Source organism: Polyodon spathula, chromosome 38 (genome assembly GCF_017654505.1).
Source record: "Polyodon spathula isolate WHYD16114869_AA chromosome 38, ASM1765450v1, whole genome shotgun sequence".
NCBI lineage: Eukaryota > Metazoa > Chordata > Actinopteri > Acipenseriformes > Polyodontidae > Polyodon > Polyodon spathula.
The window spans coordinates 906,315-926,887 of NC_054571.1; the positions used below are offsets into that span (position 1 = coordinate 906,315).

The 20,573-nt window shown below is 41.6% G+C and overlaps 1 protein-coding gene across 3 annotated transcripts in view; it reads right to left on the minus strand.

The window, feature by feature from the left end:
* Window positions 1-18,874, minus strand: part of LOC121304577 (EVI5-like protein) — a 37,108-nt gene extending 18,234 nt beyond the window's left edge. Inside the window, exons 1-8 of one of the 3 annotated variants that reach the window (XM_041235772.1) lie at window positions 18,585-18,873; window positions 18,150-18,239; window positions 17,491-17,588; window positions 16,920-16,980; window positions 15,664-15,717; window positions 13,521-13,553; window positions 12,573-12,713; window positions 2,315-2,443 (exon numbers count right to left, since the gene is read on the minus strand). In XM_041235772.1, coding sequence (XP_041091706.1) covers window positions 2,315-2,443; window positions 12,573-12,713; window positions 13,521-13,553; window positions 15,664-15,717; window positions 16,920-16,980; window positions 17,491-17,588; window positions 18,150-18,239; window positions 18,585-18,785 — 807 coding nt within the window. In that variant the 5' untranslated portion in view covers window positions 18,786-18,873. Of the gene's footprint in view, window positions 1-2,314; window positions 2,444-12,572; window positions 12,714-13,520; window positions 13,554-15,663; window positions 15,718-16,919; window positions 16,981-17,490; window positions 17,589-18,149; window positions 18,240-18,584 lie in introns of all 3 variants that reach the window. The other 2 variants (XM_041235773.1, XM_041235774.1) reach the window with 2 other exon arrangements.
* Window positions 18,875-20,573: the final 1,699 nt, after the last annotated feature.

Below are 20,573 nucleotides of genomic sequence, written 5' to 3' on the forward strand. Positions count from 1 at the left end.
CTTTTAGGACCACAGTTTGCATGTTCTCACAGATTTAGTTGCTAGTTTAGTGGAAGGCTAACCAGTTCCTCTATTTGAAGTGTTCACAGTTCGCTAATCAGATATTTCTCATTAGCAGGTAGCTAGCTGATATTCAGCATTCTCTTTCACTTTCTAGGAAGGTTAAACCTTATCCAATAAAGGACTCTTCACAGGGCACATTTTTTTCCAGCAGAAGGTTGTTTTTGAAGGGCCTTTCGGACACCCAAACACGCCAGTACTGTTCAGCAGATGAGCTAGACAGCTATGTCTAAGCACTGTGGTACTGTCCAATAATAGAAACATTTTGGAACTGAGCACTCTGTCTTGTATCCCTTTACAGGAAGGAGATAAATACAATGCATTTATTGAAATACAGGACCCCTTTTTTTCATATAATCGCTCAGGAGCTAGAATGCTTTTTATGGATTTATTTACACACCTATTTATTTTTTAATTTTGAAATACCAGGCCTGCATTTGCTAGTACATTTCAACAGGCATAGGTTTGTGTATGCATCTCTCTATTCATGTAGGTATGTGCATGCATGTGTTTATATATGTGTATTTGTTTATATGTTTGTGCAAATTTATACAAATGCGTTCATGCATGTGTGTGTATACGTAGAACACTATGGTTTGTTTTCCCTTATTCCCATTTTTTACATACACTATTAATATAATTATAAGCTCTAATAGCCTGTAGTAAGGTTCCCTGTGGTGTGGCTGGGTCTTGCAAAGTTACTGTGAAACAGTGTTCTGACTCATCTATTTTAGCATTTTCGTATCACCCCACCCTACATACCGTCAGCCTTGCGCATTTATAGCGAACAAAAAAAGGCACACACACAAAAAGATCTCACTTATGTTGGTAATTGGTTTCTGAAATGAAAACCGCCATCCCGAAGCAGCTAGTGCAATCACGGACACATTTACAAAGATTTTGCAACACTGCAAGAACAGCCCTAAATTTAAACCGGATCACGGAATAGATTTGGTTTTAATTTTTTTTTTTTTAAATGTTATAAGAACAAATCACGATGGTTCCTGTTAAGCAATCTTTGCACATTGTTAGAAAAAAAAACAAAAAAACATTTCGTTAAAACTTTGATCCAGCTATACTGAGGATCGGAGATGTGGGGAAAACAGAATGTAAACTGAGCGGGGATGGCAATAAGACTCCCGCTGTATAGCAGCTTGATCCATTCCTGCTTTTACTGTGTGTTTAATAAGACACTCCTGAGCTTGTTACTGAAACACACTGGGGCTAGAACGGGTGAAACTACTGTGCAATAGAGATCTTATTTCCAGCCCTGTTGAGCTTATTTTGAAAAATCCTCCCATTAATCAATCAAACCTTTTCCAAAAATAACATGCTCTCGATGTTTGCTCAACACATAACAGTAAATCAGCAAACATGAGGGTTATTCTAAAATAGATCTGAGTCAGCTGAGAGTTAGTAAACCAAAGGGAGGGGGTGTGAGTGTGTGCAAGGGTGCAGTAACACCCTCAGGACTTTTATACACAGTGTTAGCACGCACATAAAGCTTGTGGACCGACCACACTAACTAGGCCTTTCAGCTGAGAGCTTGCACTTAGAAACTGAAATCTGACATGCCAGCGCTGTGTTACTGTCACTATGAAGGAGGGTTGCACCATTCAGCCCTGGCCCTCTCTCAGGCAGACTGGCAATTCCACTGGATGTCAGGTTCGCCAAACTCACTTTGTTCCCAGGAACGAACCCAGACCTCCAGAAGGCATCAGAAGCAACAGAATTAGGCATTTGTGCCTTCTTGCCCCTGGGTTAAAGGAGGTTACCACTGGAAAAGCATTGCAAACTCCACTGAAGTGATGTGAATTGTGGCAAAGCACAAATAAGCAAGGCCAGTAATGCACACACATGCATGGACTGCAAAACCCATGATTATCTGTGATAAGACATGGTAAACACATGGTATGAGAAAGTCATAAAAACAGCAAGTTATTACTGTGGTGAACTTTATGAGTGACAGTTGATAATGGCTGGGCTTTCCCCTCTTGACAAACTGTACAGGGGGCTCACACAGCACAGAGCCGCTGTTTGGAGTCATGCAAGTGTGGTTCAAATCCCGTTCTGGCAGAGTTACTGATACTGGCTGGGGAGCCACAGTTTGCCTTCCATTGGCCTTTGCACTCCTGTGAGGTTAGGGAGGAAAAGTGGCTGGGAGTAATTCCCCTATTGGGATGCGACAGCCGCGATGGCCGTTTCCAACTGATAAAGGCAGGTAGATCTGATCTGAACGTGCAGTGCAAGCTACCTTCTCCATGTGAAGCACCTTCTCCTGCATCTGTCTGAGGGCCCCCAGCAGCTCTGCCTCCTGTAGCCGGGACTGCTCCAGCTGAGTCTGGAGATGTGACGCAAACTCTGCTGTGTAGCGCGGGTCCCCCTGGGGAGGGAGAGGAGAAGGGTTAGCATGCACAGCGGGGAGGGGGGGTGGGGGGGATAACGGACCAGTATAGGGTACATCTACAGCTGTGGCCAAAAATTTTGCATCACCTAGAGTTATAGGATTGAGACATCATTTAATATTATATAATTTAGATCTTTTATTTAACATTGTATCAAAGAAACTACAAAATGATAACGCAAAAGTCTAGTAAGTGTTTCACGTTAGATTTCAAAATGTCACATTTTTTCAATTTTGTCAGTTTATGGAAAACTACAAGGCTGTAATTCAACATGTTCATGTAACATTATTCAGCAGGTTTCATTCGACTTTATGAAGCAAAATGAGTTCACCCTATAAGGGGGTGCACAGCGTTTGGCAGTAGTGGTATGTATAAATATATTTTTTGTATTTTTGGGGTATTGATTCAGTAATCAGTCACCCAAACTGGTTTCCACAGAGACAGACAGGTGAAGACTATTGTCAATCTTTAGTTGCCCATCAGAAAAGGGTGAGAAAGGTAAAGAGCTGAAGTGAGCTTGTATAATCTGTTTCAGAACTGAAACCTGCTTTTGGAAAAGTGGAACCCGCAATGGGAAAACACTTTGTTTTATGTTTTGAACGACTCTGTTTTCTTTGTTTTGTGTTCTATCAAATCTTTCTTTTTTTTTTTGTTGTTGTTTCTAAATATATTTCTTTGGGTAGAACGCCAAGGAGGAAGTGAACTCAGGGATGCGCGATTATGTTTTGCAGTAGCCCCTCATGGTTTGCAGAGCACTGAAATAAGAAATAATGATTTGGTGGCTATCCTTTTAGGTACTTTTTACAAAGCGTTTTTTTTTTTTAAATCTTAAAAACAACAAACAACAAAACTTGCATTTTTTAATTTAGTACCTTGTAGCTTGGACTAGAAAGAATACTTTGTTAACAAGATTCCGATGAACCGTTCATGCTGTTAAATGCAGACTACAGCCTTGCTACGATAGATTGCTGGATTCTAGCTTTACACAAGCTAGTTTAGTCAGATACTGTGGAAGTTATGCAATATTTATTGCCACATAGTTAAAAAAGTGTCTTTTTTTTATTGGATGATTTTAGCAAAAATGAAAAATTTACATAAATATCTCCATGAGAAAACAGTACAAAGCTCTCTAGCCACAAAGAATCAAGACCCAACAGGATCAATTACTAGAAAAATAAACTAAAAAAAAAAAAAAAAAAAAACTTACTATCTTAACAATTAAAAGTAAATGATAATCTGTCTAGTTATTTAATTGATAAAACAGTGAGTTTATCAGCTAAGTTTTTTCTTCTTTTTCTAATTATATTTATTAGCTGCAATGAAGTTAGGATACGCCCTAGTGCAGAATTACTGCACCACCACTACCAACCACTCCTACTGCTGATTAGGAGCACTGTATTTTTAAACAAGGTGGGGGTTTCAGCATGGCAGCTTAAAGGAGAAACAATCTTTACTTTTCTCACAGGTCCATTAGCCCTGAGAAAACCCACCTGTCTCATCTCTCCCTCTCTCTCAAGTTCCCCCGGAAAGGTTAAAAGTTCAGAGGATGGCACGACCCACTTCATCATGTTAGTTTGCAAAGGAGGCGGTTTTGGGGGGGGGGGGGGGGGGGGGGGGGTGTGTGGAGATACTGAGTGGGCGTGGGAACAGAGAACTTGCCCAGGTTCTATAGCAAGAATGGGCAAGAAAAAAAAAGCAACCCATGACGCAGAATGACACGCTGATCTGCTTTGCTTGACGACGAATATAGTTTACATTTAATCATAATCCGCAAGCACAACAGAACACAGCCTCCCTGTATTTTGTGGTTATTCGAGAATTCATCACAATTGTTCCAGGTTCTTCCTGAAACGCAGCTAAATTAGTTTGTGATTCTGCCACTGTTTGCCACCCTATGCTTACCATCAGTCCTGGCTGGAGAATAGGGACAAACTCCTGATAATAATTTAATAATGTAACTAATGTATTCAAAGAATACATTAGTTACATTATTGTTTTTACAGTTATGTGTTTTTAAGGCCAGGTTATTAGTAAGCTCTTGACAGACTCTTATGGTCAGTTTCACAGGCCCCAGTTAGCACTACTATTTAATGCTGGGCAAGGGAGTCCACAACTGTATTAGAGCTAATCAGGATCTGTGAAACCAGCCCTTTGGAAGTCTGTCTGAAGTGATGTCAAAAGTGTTGGGCTTTAATTTTATATATATTATATATGTGTTACCATAAGCACATTAAAATAAATAGAGGGTGTCAATGATATACCTATTTACAATGGACAAACATGCCATTGACAAGAGTTGCCAGACGTCCAGGGAAAAGCGTGACTGTCCCGGTCAGTGATATTGTTAGATCGTCCAGGTTTTGCTATTTTGTAGTGACATTTTTTTACAAAACTGTTGCAGTGTGCTCAGCGAGTTGACAGCACGGTAACTTATTATACAAAAACTAAATAAATAAACAGATGCATCTGTTTAACTTCCTGGACTATAGCCTTTTAAGTTAGTCCTAATTGCATCTTTATTAACACAGCCAATTTTATAACTGAAATATATATATATATATATATATATATATATATATATATATATATATATACACACACACACACACACACACACACACACACACACACACACATATATATATATATATATTACACACACATTTTTTTTTTATTGTGATTGTGTTATTATATACTTATTTTAACTGCTTTGGAGTTGCTATAGCTTCAATCAATTGAAGAAAAGTCTAGATTTTTCACTCTGGAAATCTGGTAACCCTACCATAACTACGTACAGCACTGTACAGAAAAGCCACGACTGAAAGGTCATTTGAAGTCTCTCCAAGTTTCCACTGCTGATCAAGTAATCGTGTGCAAAAAGTAATCGCTTGAAAGAGAAGAGAAAGCATCCAGGAGAAGGCTTTTTAAAAGCCTTTCTGTGTGAGATTTGAGGGCGTCATTTCTCACCAGCGTCGGGGGGAAAGCTTGGTGTGGGATTGACAACTCTGAATCACAGTTTCAGCACAGAGCTACAAGGGTTTAGTGTGAGAAGAAGAAAGCCTGATGCATTTCAAACCAGCAACACACCCTTATAAAAAGTTTACCACGGTATTTCCCTAAGCTTTTCCCACAGTTACACTACTCATTTACCCTGGGTTTCCTTGTTTATTAATCAGCTTTACCATATCTCGTTTTTCTTTACAATGCTTACCCATGTTTTTTTACACTTTACTATACTTTTTTTATGGGGGAACTTTTACAAGGGTTGTAAAAGGGTCTTTTTTAATATGCTTCATCACACTTCTTTGTGCTTTACAATGCTTTCGTTATGATGTATTACTATGGGAAAGTCAACAGAATTCTTAGTAAAAGGACTGACCGACCTCAGTCAGACAAGATAATGAAAAGCACAGTAGACAAAACACTTGGACGACAGCAGACAGACTTACTGCAACACTGACCTATCTGTGTTGCAACTAGAGCCCTTGCTATATAATACTCTCAAACTCTGCTTTTGCACCATTTGATAAATCTCTTAGTAAATGGCACCCTATTTTGCATACTGGAATGAGACAGAAATGATCACACCCTCTTGAAATACTGAGAAAAATACATAAATGTGATCCAAAGTACTAAGAAACAATAGAAAAGAAATACTGGAGCAGAGTGAAGGTGCAGCAGCGAGAGAGGAGATCAGACTGCTCGAACGACTGCTCTCTAACGCTATCGACATACTGCACAGCAGTTTTATATATAGACAGATTGATGATGCTCTTCAATACATTTTTAATCTGTGGAGCCATAAAACTTGTGCGGTAACTTCTAAATCTGTTACGGGAAGAGTTTAATTATTTGAACAGTTTAAAAATGACAAGAAACTGCTTGGAATAAGAGTTCGGCTGCTGCTTTCAATCACTTTCAAATGGAACCCATCGAGGTTTTAGTGTAAAGAATGCTGCAGATGATGATATATATATATATATATATAAAAAGGTTGCTGTCTTGAAAAGGCAACGACTATGTATGAAATAACAAAGGCTTTGATGAGCACACATGAGGAAATTGCAAAAGTGACAATACAGTTCTCCTTTAATCTACAAAACTGCCTCATCTACTTATAGGCGTTTTGTTTTAGAAGCACTACTTTGAAAACACATTGCCACCAAACAGAACTGTTTTTTATTTTTATTTTTTGGTTTAAATAGTTGTTTCCTTTAATTTTTGGTTTATAATCAATAATAATAATAATAATAATAATATAATAATAATAATAATAATAATAATAATAATATTTGTTTTAAACGTATAACAAATACAGCAGGGTGCAAATGTATTAGAACACCTCAAGATTTCTATCCTTTATACTCTTACCTGCATGAAAACCTCAGGGTGTGAGAATTTCAATCTCCGCTCGGCAATCAGCGATACAGAAACAATAAGCACTCGTGTGGAAATGCTAGACCACTTTGTGCTTTAATTAGGCATCTTAAAACAACTTCTACAAATTCTCATGCAATTTACCATGTGTGGCTCTGTGTTCCTTTTCTCTTACCATTTTAAATTGAGTGCATGTGTGGCCGATTACAGTCATCAATTAAATTAGACAATCACTAATTTGCCTATTTTGACAATTTCCCAAAATTTTCAGTTACAGTGGTTTGATTTCATATGCACAACAAATGAGAACTACAGAAGCAGATGGGGTGTTTTAATAAATTCGCCCACTGCTGTATAATTGCATACAAAATGTATATAGTAATAGACAAAACGGTGTTTCACTGCTCATGTAACTCCAGCAGTTACACTCTTCCACAAACAGGTTGCAGATAGCACACTGGAGCAACGCTTTGAGAAGCGTTACTAGGTCTGTAGCATTAACAGTTTAGTTACTGTTCACAAAATATGGCGCCAATTTCAGATTGGTGTTAGAACAAGGCTATCGAACTGGTCCAAACAGTCAGGTTTCCCATCAGTAAAACACCCAGCCTCTGTTATGGGGTTTCAAAACCTCAACTTTACGTTTGCACTCAACAAAAACACACGAGATGTTAATAAACGCAAACAGTACTTACAGCTCTGGCCAAAGATTTTGCATCACCTTACAGAATTAACACATTTTGCTTCATCGAATGAACCCTGCTGAATAATGTTACATTAACATATTGAATTACACACCACTTTGTAGTTTTCCATATACTTAATGGAAAGCTGACAAAAAATTGAAATTTTACAAATCTAACATGAACTACAATACAATGGTGATGCAGAAAATGTTTGGCCATAGCTGTACATATAGAAATACTAAACGAACAAGACTTGTTTTCAATGTCTTCTAGCTGAATTTCTTTAGGTTCTTTTAGTATCTCTTAATGATATTAAAAAACATGACAAACCACGCTAAAAACTATGGCAAAACTACGTACTGCACAGCCATGGGGAAAGCATGGGGAAAACTGCCAAATGACCGTTAAACTTTTATAAGTGTCGAGCGTTTTGTCTTCATGGAGGGATACGTACAGAAAATGCTGTCGTCAATCTGAAAAAATCAAGCAGCTGCTGTTGCAAGGGCAGATGCGCTCTCTTCCCTCTCTATTTCTTCTGAATTTCTTTTTTTAAAGCTACAGCAGCGATCGCCACAGATACGCAATTGTAATCTCGCATGAGCCCCACCCAATCAAAGTCACGGCGAGGTGTGAAAACCACACACAAGCTGCGCCGAGTGTACGGGCGATGGCTGTTTGTGTTCTCACGCACAGCTGCCAACAAACAATTTATTTTCTCTTTATCTGAAGAAGAGAAGCACAAAAACTAAAAACAAAATCCTCAACTAAAGACGTGCTTCCCTTGCCGGCACTCGTCTGTAGGGGGCAGTATAAGGAATCCTGGCTATCCCTCGTCTTGTTGGCTCGGTATAAGGCCCGTTTGCCAGGTACTGTAGTGTACGTACCTATATAAAACTTTACCATGGTATATTTGCCAGTTCCCCCATGCTTTTCCCATGGTTACACTAAGCATTTACCATAGTTTACCTTGGTTTGCCATGCTTATTAATATGCTTTACTGTGCCCCGCTATTCTTTACAATGCTCGCCCATGCTTTACCATGCTTTCCCGGGGCTTTATTACACTTTGCTGTGCTTTTACTATGGGAAACTTTTATAAGGGTTAGTTCATCATGTTTTTTAATATGCTTTACCATACCTCTCTGTGCTCTACACTGCTCATCTATGCTTTCCCGTGCTTTCACTAGGCTATATTACAAAGTAAAACCATAAATAAATGTAAAGATAACAGACTCGTGAAATGTCCCCACCTTGCACTGGACAGAGTGATCTTTATCAGAAATATATTTCTGATCTTTGATGCAGCTGCTGTCTTTCTTGTTGAAGACGTTCTAAAGAAATTGTGCCGCTCTCTGCAGCGTGTTCAAGCATTTACCGGAAGCAAACTACATCGGCTGCCAGATTCCTAAATGCAGCGTAACAGGTAGTGCGACAATAAGGCAAGCGTTTGGAATTTTCACAGGGAACTACATATTACACGGCAAAGGGTCCATTTCATAGAAATCACGAAATCTGTGAATGGTACAGATTGTGATCGGTAAATCCATGCTTCAGACATCACATTCACGTCCTGCCAGTCTTTAGAAATTTTTTTTGCAGTAAAAAGCAGAACAAATTCTGCACATCAAGTGGCCCTGCTTTGGAGATGAACAGACTTCAGAGAGTATAGTGGGAAAATGTTTCTCTAGAAGAGCGTACACTAATCTATCCAAGGATACAAAGACATGGCGGCCCATACATACTATTCCCTGTAATCTCAATGCTATAAGGATGCCTTTGTACAGTTCGCCTGTTGCTTATCTTTTTTTTTTTAAAAGCTCAGCTGTTTTCAAATCCAGAGACCCGACACCACACATACCCAACGTTCATGTAACCACCCATCGCTCTGAAACACTCAGATTAGCCACCTGGCACAGCGAGGTCTCTGTACGCACTGTAGGGTCTACTGTATGACAGTGGCTTGCATAGAGCGAAACTAGGACACCGCCACGAGACGCCATGGGGCGATAACGTACGACACAGGATTTTAGAGAGGGGACACAATCGATTTCTCAGTTATTGATCGCAGTGGCTGTTATTTCTGCCAGCCTCAATTCAACTTTAATCAATCGACTTATCGCTCTGGTGCCCTACTTGGAGCCTCATATTGCCAGTATCCCCTGCTTTCCTGAACTGAAGCTGAGAAATGAAAATAAAACTACCTCCCCTTGTTTTTTTAATGACAGTTCTCTCAACGCACTACTGTGTATAATTAGAGCGTCTGTTTTTCGTTTTTTATTAATTTCATTTTTCAGTGCTTATTTTGTTTTAGTTATTTTTGAGTTATATGCAAATCTTGCCCTTTTTATGTACTATTTGACTATTGGTTTTGGTTACTTTTGGTTTTTGTCTGTCAAAAATACGCATAGTAACCCGGTAGTACTTGAGCGGTACCTTCTTTCCTGTGCTGTCTTCCACAATGAAATCCTTATGGTTATGGGCATATTCTTCTGGGGTGTAGGCATTTTATTACATTTCAGCGAAGTTTGCAATTCTGTTTTAAATTCCATGAGCATGTAAATACTACCTACAGTACTGTAATATAGCTTTAAATCTCTCAAGCACAAGCATCTCGTGGAGCATCTTACAGGAGGCTGTGTGGTCCAGTGGATAAAGAAACAGGCTTGTACCCAGGAGGTCTCCGGTTCAAATCCCAGCTCAGCCACTGACTGTGTGGGACCCTGAGCAAGTCACTAACCTCTCTGTGCTCCGTCTTTGGGGTGAAACGTTGTTGTAAGTGACTCTGCATGGTTCACACACCCTAGTCTCGTATCTTGTAAAGTGCTTTGTGATGGTGGTCCACTATGAAAGGCTCTATATAAAAATAAAGATGATTATTTATCTTGTTTTAAATCTCGCAAGCGTGTTACAATCCCCCAATAGAATAAAATAAATCTAGGATATTGTGTTCAGTTCTGGTCACCCCGCTACAAAAAGGATATCGCTGCTCTAGAAAGAGTGCAAAGAAGAGCGACCAGAATTATTCCTAGTTTCAAAAGCATGTCGTATGCAGACAGGCTAAAATAACTGAATCGATTCAGTCTTGAACAAAGAAGACTATATGGCAACCTGATTCAAGCATTCAGAATTCTAAAAGGTATTGACAATGTCGACCCAGGGGACTTTTTTGACCTGAAAAAAGAAACAAGGACCAGGGGTCACAAGTGGAGATTAGACAAAGCGGCACTCAAAACAGAAAATAGGAGGCACAGAGAATTGTGAGGGTCTGGAACCAACTCCCCAGTAATGCTGCTGAAGCTGACACCCTGGGATCCTTCAAGAAGCTGCTTGATGAGATTCTGGGATCAATAAGCTAATAACAACCAAACTTTCTTATTTTCTTCTGTTCTAAGGGTTTCATCAACCAACCAATCAATGTTGATAAGCCACGGCTGGATTGTTCCAACCATGGATTTTTAGGGGTAACCCTGGGATAACCACAGATAGGTAGTTGATGCAATCCAGGATGACTCCCCCCGCCCCAGTGGCCTATGCTGGCGGGATAAACTGTAAGCAGAACTGGTTTAATGACACAGTGGAAGCTTTTCTGACCCACATTGCGCACGACACAGGCGACCGCAAGCCAACCTGCACCTGACTGCCCGTTAAAACTCTCGTTCTGCTCTCCCTGTGAGCCGCTGTGCCACGCACCGCTGTGTTTCACATGCCAGCTGGAGTGCCAAGCAGGGTCGCCTAACGTTTAAAAAAAAATAAAACAATCAACGGCTACAAACAAAAGAGACACAGCTGAGGCAAGCTATGCGGAACCCGCTCCACTGCCAGATGTGCATCAAGCAGACTGCACGGCTCTGATCTTCACCCAGCAAACCCACACACGCACACAGGAGCAGCGTGCCTGTGCTCGCTGCTGAACCTGCCATATACACAACTGTACAGACGCAACATTCGCAGGACACTTTGGAGAAAGTCTGTTTTTTTTATTGGCTTCCCTGTGCTTTATTACACTTGGCTATGCTTTTACTCAGGGTTCAGTTTACTCGTTTAATTAATATCTGGACTGTGTTGGATGGTGAGAGAGCCAGAGCTGAGAAGCCAGGTGCTCGGGTTGCTGTGTGTAATACGCTGGCAGTGTAATCACATCCCAGGAGGGTCTATTTAACTTAAGGGAAACGCTGGCCGGTTGCTTTGGAATTAAAAATATTACTGCCTTGTGCTTTACAATGCTTACCTATGCTTTCACTGTGCTTGATTACACTTTTCTATGCTTTTACCATGGGGTTAGTTCACCATGCACATTTGAGACCTACAGGAGTGTGCACATTTTTTAAAAGCACCCTATTGATTTTGTAGTTTTGATGTGTTGTGTACAGGAAATCAAACCACTGGAACCGAAAATCGTGAAAATGTGTCAAAAATAGGCAAATTAGTGATTGTCTACATGCTGACTTCTTTAATAGGCCTACACATATGCAATTCATTTAAAATAGTCAGAATAAAGGAATGCACAGCCACAAAAGGTAAAATGCACAAGACTTTTTTTTTTTTTTACTTTCAAGATGCCTAATTAAAGCACAAAGTGGTCTTCACGTGAGTGCCTTTTATTTCTGTAGCACTGATTACTGACCGGAAATTGAAATTCTCACACCCAGAGGTTTTCATACTGGTAGATACATAAAGGATAGAAATGCAGTGTGTGTGGTCGGGGTACTTTGGGGCAAGAGACTTTACTATACATTCTGCATGTAGCACCAACTGTATACTAGTGTGGGCTCTGTGATTGGTAGTTTCTGCTTTCAATCAGAAGACTAGGAACGGAATCCTGAAGAGGCGGACCGTTACGCGTCATTGAAACCCCTGTATAAACGACAAACCTTGAGGGGTTCTATGTAATACATTGTTACACTACTGCATGTAATTAACTGAAGTGCAAAATTCAAGATCTATGAATTTCATCAGCTGCAACCACTTTGAAACATATAAGATGAGCGTCGCTATCCGAGGCCGGCGTGTCTCCAGCCCGTCTCCGCGGGTCTGTTTACCCGTACCTTGTGCTCCTGCAGTTCCCGGATGGTGTCCTGCGCTTTCTCCAGGTTCTGGCTGGCGGCCGTGCACTGCTGTCTCACCACAGCCAGCTCCCGCTTGATCACGTAATTCTCCTCCGCTTCCAGAGCACGGGTCACCTGACCCTGCCGTCACCACGGGAGGAAAAAACAAACACAATCAAAGAGAGCGTCCTGGAGAAAGCAGCCGAGGAACGAAGCGCCAGGAGATCAGAGTGGCATGCGTATCTCTCTGGGAATATTCATTCTTATAGGAGCAGCAGGGGGGATTGGTCTAAACGTGGGGTGGGGATCTGGTTAATTTATTATCTGGTCCAGGGAAAAGCAGGGTACAAAGCCAGAGAGAAAGGCACCTTCTGTAAGTTTGTCTTTACAATAAAAGTGCATGCAACACAATACCGGCATGCAATGCAACTGCAGTGCACCAGGTGGCGCTAGATGCCTCTGAGATTTTATTGACCCTGCAGACGCATGACATTAAACAAGATGAGAACATGCATGCAAAATGCCAACATTTTTCGGGCTGTAAAAACTGATCTGCCGGGCAGTATTTTACTAAAAGAAATACATGTACAATGAAAAGTCTTTTTTGATATCTATGTCTAGTAGTATTTTACATGAGAGTCATATAAACTCAAAAGATCAGGTCTGCCCGCCGACCTCTTCCCATATACCTGCTGTTTCCATCTGCACTGTGTTTAGTGACGTCACTGTTAAAACATGCTGCTAGTGGGGAAACACCATTGCGATAAATCTGGAGTTTAAGGGCGGCTGTCTTTACAGCCGTTTGGATTGTGAACACCAGCACCCAGCCTCTCTCATGCAGCCCATTCAGGATCAGTCATGGCCAGTGAGGGGGTGCGTAGGTGAGTGAGTGAGTGAGTGAGTGAGTGGGATGGCAATGTGATGGAGGTCATGCTTTGAATACTGTACCTGAATCAGCCTATCTGCTAAAGCAGCGCTCTCCTACGAGACAAGGAGGGAGGAATACCAGGAGAGGAGAGAGGAGGCAGGAAGAGTGAGAGAGAGGGGGGTAAAGGAAAGAGGAGAGAGGAGGCAGGAAGAGTGAGAGGGGGGAGAAATGGGAGAGGAGCGAGTGAGTGAGTGAGTGAGTGAGAGATAGGGATAAAGGAAAGAGGAGAGAAAGAAAGTAGATTGGTATGAGAGAGAGGGGGTGGATGCAAGAGGAGCGAGAGGGGAGAATAAGAGGGAAGAAGTGGGAGAAAAAGGGGAGAAATTCAAGAGGCAGATTAAAAGCAGAGAAGGGAGAGCAGAGAGAGGGAGAAGAGAAGGGGAGATCCAAACAATTAGAGGAAGAAAAGGGGGCAAAAGGAAGGAAACAGGGGCAAAAAGAGAAGATTCACAAAACAGACCCCAACAGCACACGAAATGCAATAAGACTGCGTGGTGGAACCTTGTCACCACTCTACCAGGGAGCAGAGAGTCACAGGACTAGCAGCAGGAGAAACGAAACATGTACAAATAGACAGCCTCATCGTGGTCAGGGTACTGAGGCTTGATTTCATTGCAGTAGTCTTTAACATACAGGAGCGGAGCAGAGAAACAGAAACAGCTGCCGTGACTCTGTCAATACAGTGAGTTGGGCCAGCATGGGCAGGCAGGGCAACCTATAGCAGGGCTGGCTAAAGTCAGCCCATCCATTCCTGGTCTTTGTTCCAACCCTGTTCAAAACTGTTTAACTGAAACAGTTAAACCTCCATCCACAGCATGAAGTAGTTTGTCGTACAATTTTACCCGTTAAACCTGGAGTGGAGTGGAACATTTTGCATCACCCTATAGAACGAACTCACTCTGCTTCATAAAAGTCAAATGAAACCCGCTGAATAATGTTATTCTGTAGTTTTCCATATACTTAACAAAAAACTGAAAAATATGACAATTCGAAATCCTGAATGCAAATCCAAAATGAAATACTGTACTACTGTTATGGCTTTAGACTTTTGCGATGTTAAATGAAAAATCAAAATTATGTTCACAATATATATATATATATATTTTTTTTAAATGTCTCAATATTAAAATACTAGGTGATGCGAAACATTTGGCCATAGCTGTAGAGCAAAGCCCAAACAGCACTAAAAACTAAACCAGGGTGCAGTCTTGTATACTGAAGCAACTGGCAAGCAATCCGTCCATGCCCGTCATATCTGCTAGACTAAAAACGAAACTTTTGTGAATTACAAAAAAGTGTGTGCTGCAGCTGGCAGGTGTTTTTATCTGAAGAGCTAAAAACGCACACTTAGTCGTGTGCAAATTTATCAGAACACCTACAGATGTGTTATTTATATCTGTTATATGCCTACCTGCAGAAAACCACTGGGCGTGAGAATTTCAATTTTCGGTCATCAGCGATCCACAAACAGGCACTTGTTTGAAAATGTTAGACTGCTTTGTGCATAAATTAGGCATCTTAAACAACTTCTAAAAAGTCTCCTGCATTTTACCATGTGTGGCTGTGTGTTCCTTTTCTCTTACCATTTTAAATGAATTGAATGTGTGGCATATTAAAGTCGTCAATGAAATTAGACAATCACCAATTTGCCTATTTTCAGTTACAAGGGTTGTGATTTCATCAGCACAACACATCAAAACTACAGAAGCAATGGTAGCGTTGTAATAAATCTGCACTTTGCTGTATATATCATACCGGCGCATGTGCCTGCCGTCAATGTCTAATCCCTCGAAGCACGATCACACTCGCACTACTTCTCATGCAAATATAAATGCATTCATAGTCATGACATGACAGCGCAAATCCGGTTATACAGAGCACACCTTCATTTGTATCCAGCACTTCAAACTACTGAGATGTCAAAGCTTCAGGTTGTATTCGTTCTACGTACAAGACCCGTTGTTTAAAATAAACGGCAATGCGATTCCATGACAGGTTTTACTGTGAATCTAGAGAGGCCAGGCTATGCATTTCCTCTCTACAGGCTTATTAAAGCCTGGAATGGCTCCAATCGCTATGCAATGGGAGTCTTGCTTTCATCATGGGCTGCAGTCTATGCAAAGTTCTGTATAGGAGGCAATAGCATCAGACTATGGTACTCACTTTCTCCAGGGTCTCAATCCTCTGTTTCAGCAGACGGTTTTCAGTCCGTAGTCTCTGAGGGTTAAAATGAGAAAGCTTCCTTATTGGCAGCCGTGTTGACCCAGACAATCAATATCAATGTATCTTTCACTGGAAATATATGCAAGTAAGAATAAGAACATGCAAACACTTCAGCTGTGGTAAAACACCTGAAACATTACCAGCAAGCTTGAAGCCACCTCAGAGCTACAACGTCGGAGGACAACGCAGCTCTGGGAAACTTACAGGCAGGCCCGCAGGCGCCCGGCCGGTCTAGAGGGGTCTCTGGTGTGAGGTGAGCCGAGGACACCCTGGCCGACCTAAGCCCTCCCCACCTGGGCGGTGCTCGGCCAATTGTGCGCCGCCCCCTGGGAACTCTCGCCCACAGTCGGCAGTGGAGTAGCCTGGACTCGAATTTCTCCTAATTTGGAACGCCCAATCGCTTTTCTCCTCACTGCAGCAATTCCCCACAGGGCTCAGGAGACCCGAAAGTTCAGTGGATGCCCTCCGATCCCAGCTTCCTTTTTCACCCAGGAACTCGAGAGCGGATGTCAGCGAGCTACTGACCTCTGGAGGACATAAGCCCTGCAGGTGTCTGCTCTGACCTCACTGGGTGCCTGGCCAGCAGGGTGCGCTGTAGCGCGATGAGGAGAAACAGTCCCTGCTGCCTAACACACGGGAGCGCCAGAGCCAATGCGACTCTCCCTTCGGGGTCCCCAGCGAAGACCGGCGTACTTCGCAAAGCCAGGAAGCGAACCTGCGCTGCGTGACTCGCCCTGTGCACCACACGGCTGCACTTTCGGGGACCCCCACTTTACCTTTGCAATCAGTCAGAGTGGTTCCTGTTGCAATTACTCAAGTACTGTTTTATGTGTGTTGCTCTAACTAGGAGTTCAGGAGCTGCTGTTCCTGTTCAAGTTGCCTGCCATAGATATATGTAATGTAGGCTAGATCAGCCAGTGTCCTTATATTAGTAAGCGCCAGCGCCACCTAGCGCACAGCACCGTAATGCCAGCAAAACTAAAGGAAGCTTAATCCAAAGTGACAGATCACTAGATGACTCTGACCTCTATAAAGACACTGGCTGATCTAGTCTGCATTACACATATTTGGAAGCACAGCTTAATAAAATAAGTAACAGTGTTTGAAGAACTCCGAAAGGGGATATAAAAACGTGTGACGAAGGGGGAAATGAAATCCGGAACGGCTTCCTCTTGAGACTGTTTCCAGACACGCACCTTAATCTCAATTTGCTCCTCCATCTCCTTGTTCTTGATAGTGGTGTATTCCTTCTCCAGCCTACAGCGGGCAGAGACAGGGGACAGGTGCAAGTGTTGTGTGATTAGTGGAATTCTAACCAACTGCAGCACAACAGACACGGACAAACACACACAGCACGGGAACTCCCCATGGGGAAAACACTGAGTGAGAAACACATGCATATAAAAGTGATTTTGAGATTACGTTGTGTGGCATAAACATGGAACAAGGGTCTATTGATGGGAATTTTGCCTACAAATGAAACACTTTCTATTGAAATTATTTCATCTTGAATGGATCTATCACAGGGTACAGTATATTTGCAGGAATTAACTTTTCTGTTGTCACATTCTCCCCCACATGTGCATCAAACCCTATACAGACTCATTTAAAATTCATTTTTCCTACTTCGCATGTGTTCTTTAATGCGTGCGTCATCATTCAACAATATTGTCTTTTAATATTGATCGCATCTCATAATGCTGAACAACACACGAGGACTGACACACACATGCATGCACGCATGCACAGTGGAGATAGAAGCCCTACCTTTTCATTTTCTTAGGGTTGTACTTTATCTGATAAGCCCTCAGTATGAGCTTGTCCGGGCAGCATTCAAACTGATGAGGAATCACCTTCTGGAAGTGCTGGGAACAAAACAAAATCGACACAGGGTTTCACTGACCCCAGTCCAGGTGAGCCATCATTTCTTACACGTTAACTCGTCTTGTGCCGGGTGTGTTTTATTGTTATAAGGCATGTCATCTTGTCCAGTTTGGATGAGAGGCTCTGACTGCTTAAACTGAGAAATTACGTCTCTTGTAACATCCACGTGGTGTATTGCCTTATAATAAATCACAAAATAAAATGCTGCTCTCGGGAACAAGTTAATGGCATTGTATGTTCCAGGTATGGGAGTACATCTGTACAAAGCAGGAACTTGCTATCAATCTTAAATACAAAGACTGCACTTGGATAACAACATTCAACTGAAAAAAAGTGTTCTTGTGTTGCATGTTCTACGCACGCGATGACCTTCTGCAAACAGGATCAAATGGAATTTTGGGGATTTCTGGTACGTGATTTCTCATATTTAAACGAAACTACAACAACATCACACATTGCACAAGGAGGTCCCAGTAATTAAATGTGTTCATTATATAAACACTGAAGTCCTTTGCAGTTTGCACCACCCTTGTGTGTCTTACCTGAGACATGCCCTCCATGTCCAGCTGGATCAGATCAGTCTGGTTGTACTGGAGAATCGCCATTCCCACCCGGAATATAATCTCCAGCCCCTGCCATTCACAACAGAGCAGCAATCACCAAAATATCTTCAATGTTAAACACAGCAGGTTCTAGGCTGCCTTGTTAGCCTTAAGGCCACTGTGTCCGACTTCAGAAGTGTTATGCATGAATTTAACAAACATGTGCATTACCTGTTGTGCTTGGTAGGAATTGACGTACCATACCGATGCATTGATTTTGGAATCAAAAGTCAGATTCTGTCCAATTTTATATTATGTGCATGCAAAAATGACTGATGCTATTCACTGTCGTTGACACGCAATATGTATTAGGGACTGCAATGAAAATCCTAAATGCCCCCCGAGCCCCTCCCTCCTGCTGCGGTTCGCTCTCACCTCATACATGAAGATGTCGAATATCCGCGTGGCCACTGGCAACGGGTAGAAAGTGAGGAAGAGAGTGAGGAACCAGGAGGAGGCGTACATGGAGGTGTGGAAACTCTGGGAGCGGAAATGAACATTCAGCTCTGGCAACTGCTCCTGAGAAAGATAAGGAGAGGGGCAGGGAGACAGCGAGTGAGAGAGTGCCCTGGGCATCTGCTGGCATACTGTACTTCTGTAACACAGGCACCTAAAGATGGATCACGAAGCCACTTTGTGGCTTGGAACTTGGTTTCAGGAGACGAGGTTTCAGGCCACTGCACGGCACAGCAGGAGAGACTCGGGGTTTGATACAGCAACCTCAAACTAGGTCTCCCGGTCTCCTGGAATCAGGTTTCAAGCCACAGGTTAAAGGTTTGTGAAGACACACCTGAGGTTGCTACTGATACACTGTGGCTAATCAAGCTCGTAGCAAAACCTGGAATGGGGTTGAAACTGCTATGCAATAGGAATCTATTTTCTGTCCCTGTCAAACGTTGCGACTAGAAGTCTTTATCAGTGTCTTCAAATTCAACATCTTTCTGAAGACACTGAAAAAGACTTGGTCATTGAATTTATTTAGGGTTTTTTTCTCGCTTGAATTTTAATGCTTGAGGTCAACAGTCTCAATGGTTTAACTTCCTGCATAACAAATAAATAACTAATGAATCAATGATGTGTACCTCATAAATATAATTTACTGAGTTAATTACTATTCGCAGATTGAGCAACATCTTCAAAATCTGTTCTGGAACTGTGCATTTGCTCAAAGCACACTTTGCAATTTGATTATATCGCTTTACTCAAAAGACCAGAGAAGCTGTCTCTTCTTTTCTGTTTCCTTCTTTGTTATCTGATATTTCGCAATCTGTGCAAAATAATCTGCTCAAAGTAACCAAAATAACCTTTTATTTTGTGCTTTGATCATTTGTGAATGCTCAAATTGTGAAATGGTTATTTTTATCAGATTGACCAAATCCTGACACTGAGTGGAACATTTTATATATATATATATATATATATATATATATATATATATATACACACACACACACACACACACACACACACACACACACACACACACACACACACACCACACACATACACACACACACACACACACACACATATATACAGATCTATATACACACACACACACACACACACACACACACATATATATATATCTATATATACACACACACACACACACACACCAGCCTCACAATAAATCATGCAATAATTAACAAATGACTTCTGTACGGTAAACTCAAATCCCCCCCTCCCCCTCCCACACCCTACAGCTGGAAATTCTAGAACCAGCACAGACAAGAGGAGCAGGAGCCAGAGAAACAGACCGAGGAAAGATTGTAACCCAAAAATAAAGACCCACCTGCTGGTTCTGCATGATTTACAAGAGCTGTGGTTCAACGGAAATGTGTGTATTTGGTTCCACCTTGTGGATAAATTTGTCACTGGCTTTTTTTTTTTTTTTTTTTTTTACAAACGTCATACAATGCACCCGATGTCCTTGTGTTGTAGTCAGTCTCACAGTATAGGCTCCCTGTAATTTCATTTTGGAGGTTAACTCAATTAATACCAGTTTCGTATTATCGTTATTATTAAGCTATGCTAAAGGAAGCATGTTAATATTAGGCTTATAGAGAGATGCAGATAAAACAGGTTTCGAAAGAGGCATGTGTCCCTAACCAGGGATGGAAATAAGACTCCTATTGCATAGGAGTTTCACCCACTCCAGGTTTTACTACGAGCTTGATTAGCCACAGGGTACAGAGAACAAGCTGAGGGGTGTCTTATTAAACTCATAGTAAAACCAGCAATGGTTCACACCGCTATACAATGGGAGCGTTATATCCATCCCAGCTAACCATAAAACACTACAGTGACACATTTATGGAAACTAAAAGAAACTAAATTATAAAAATTACAAAAGTTTTGAAC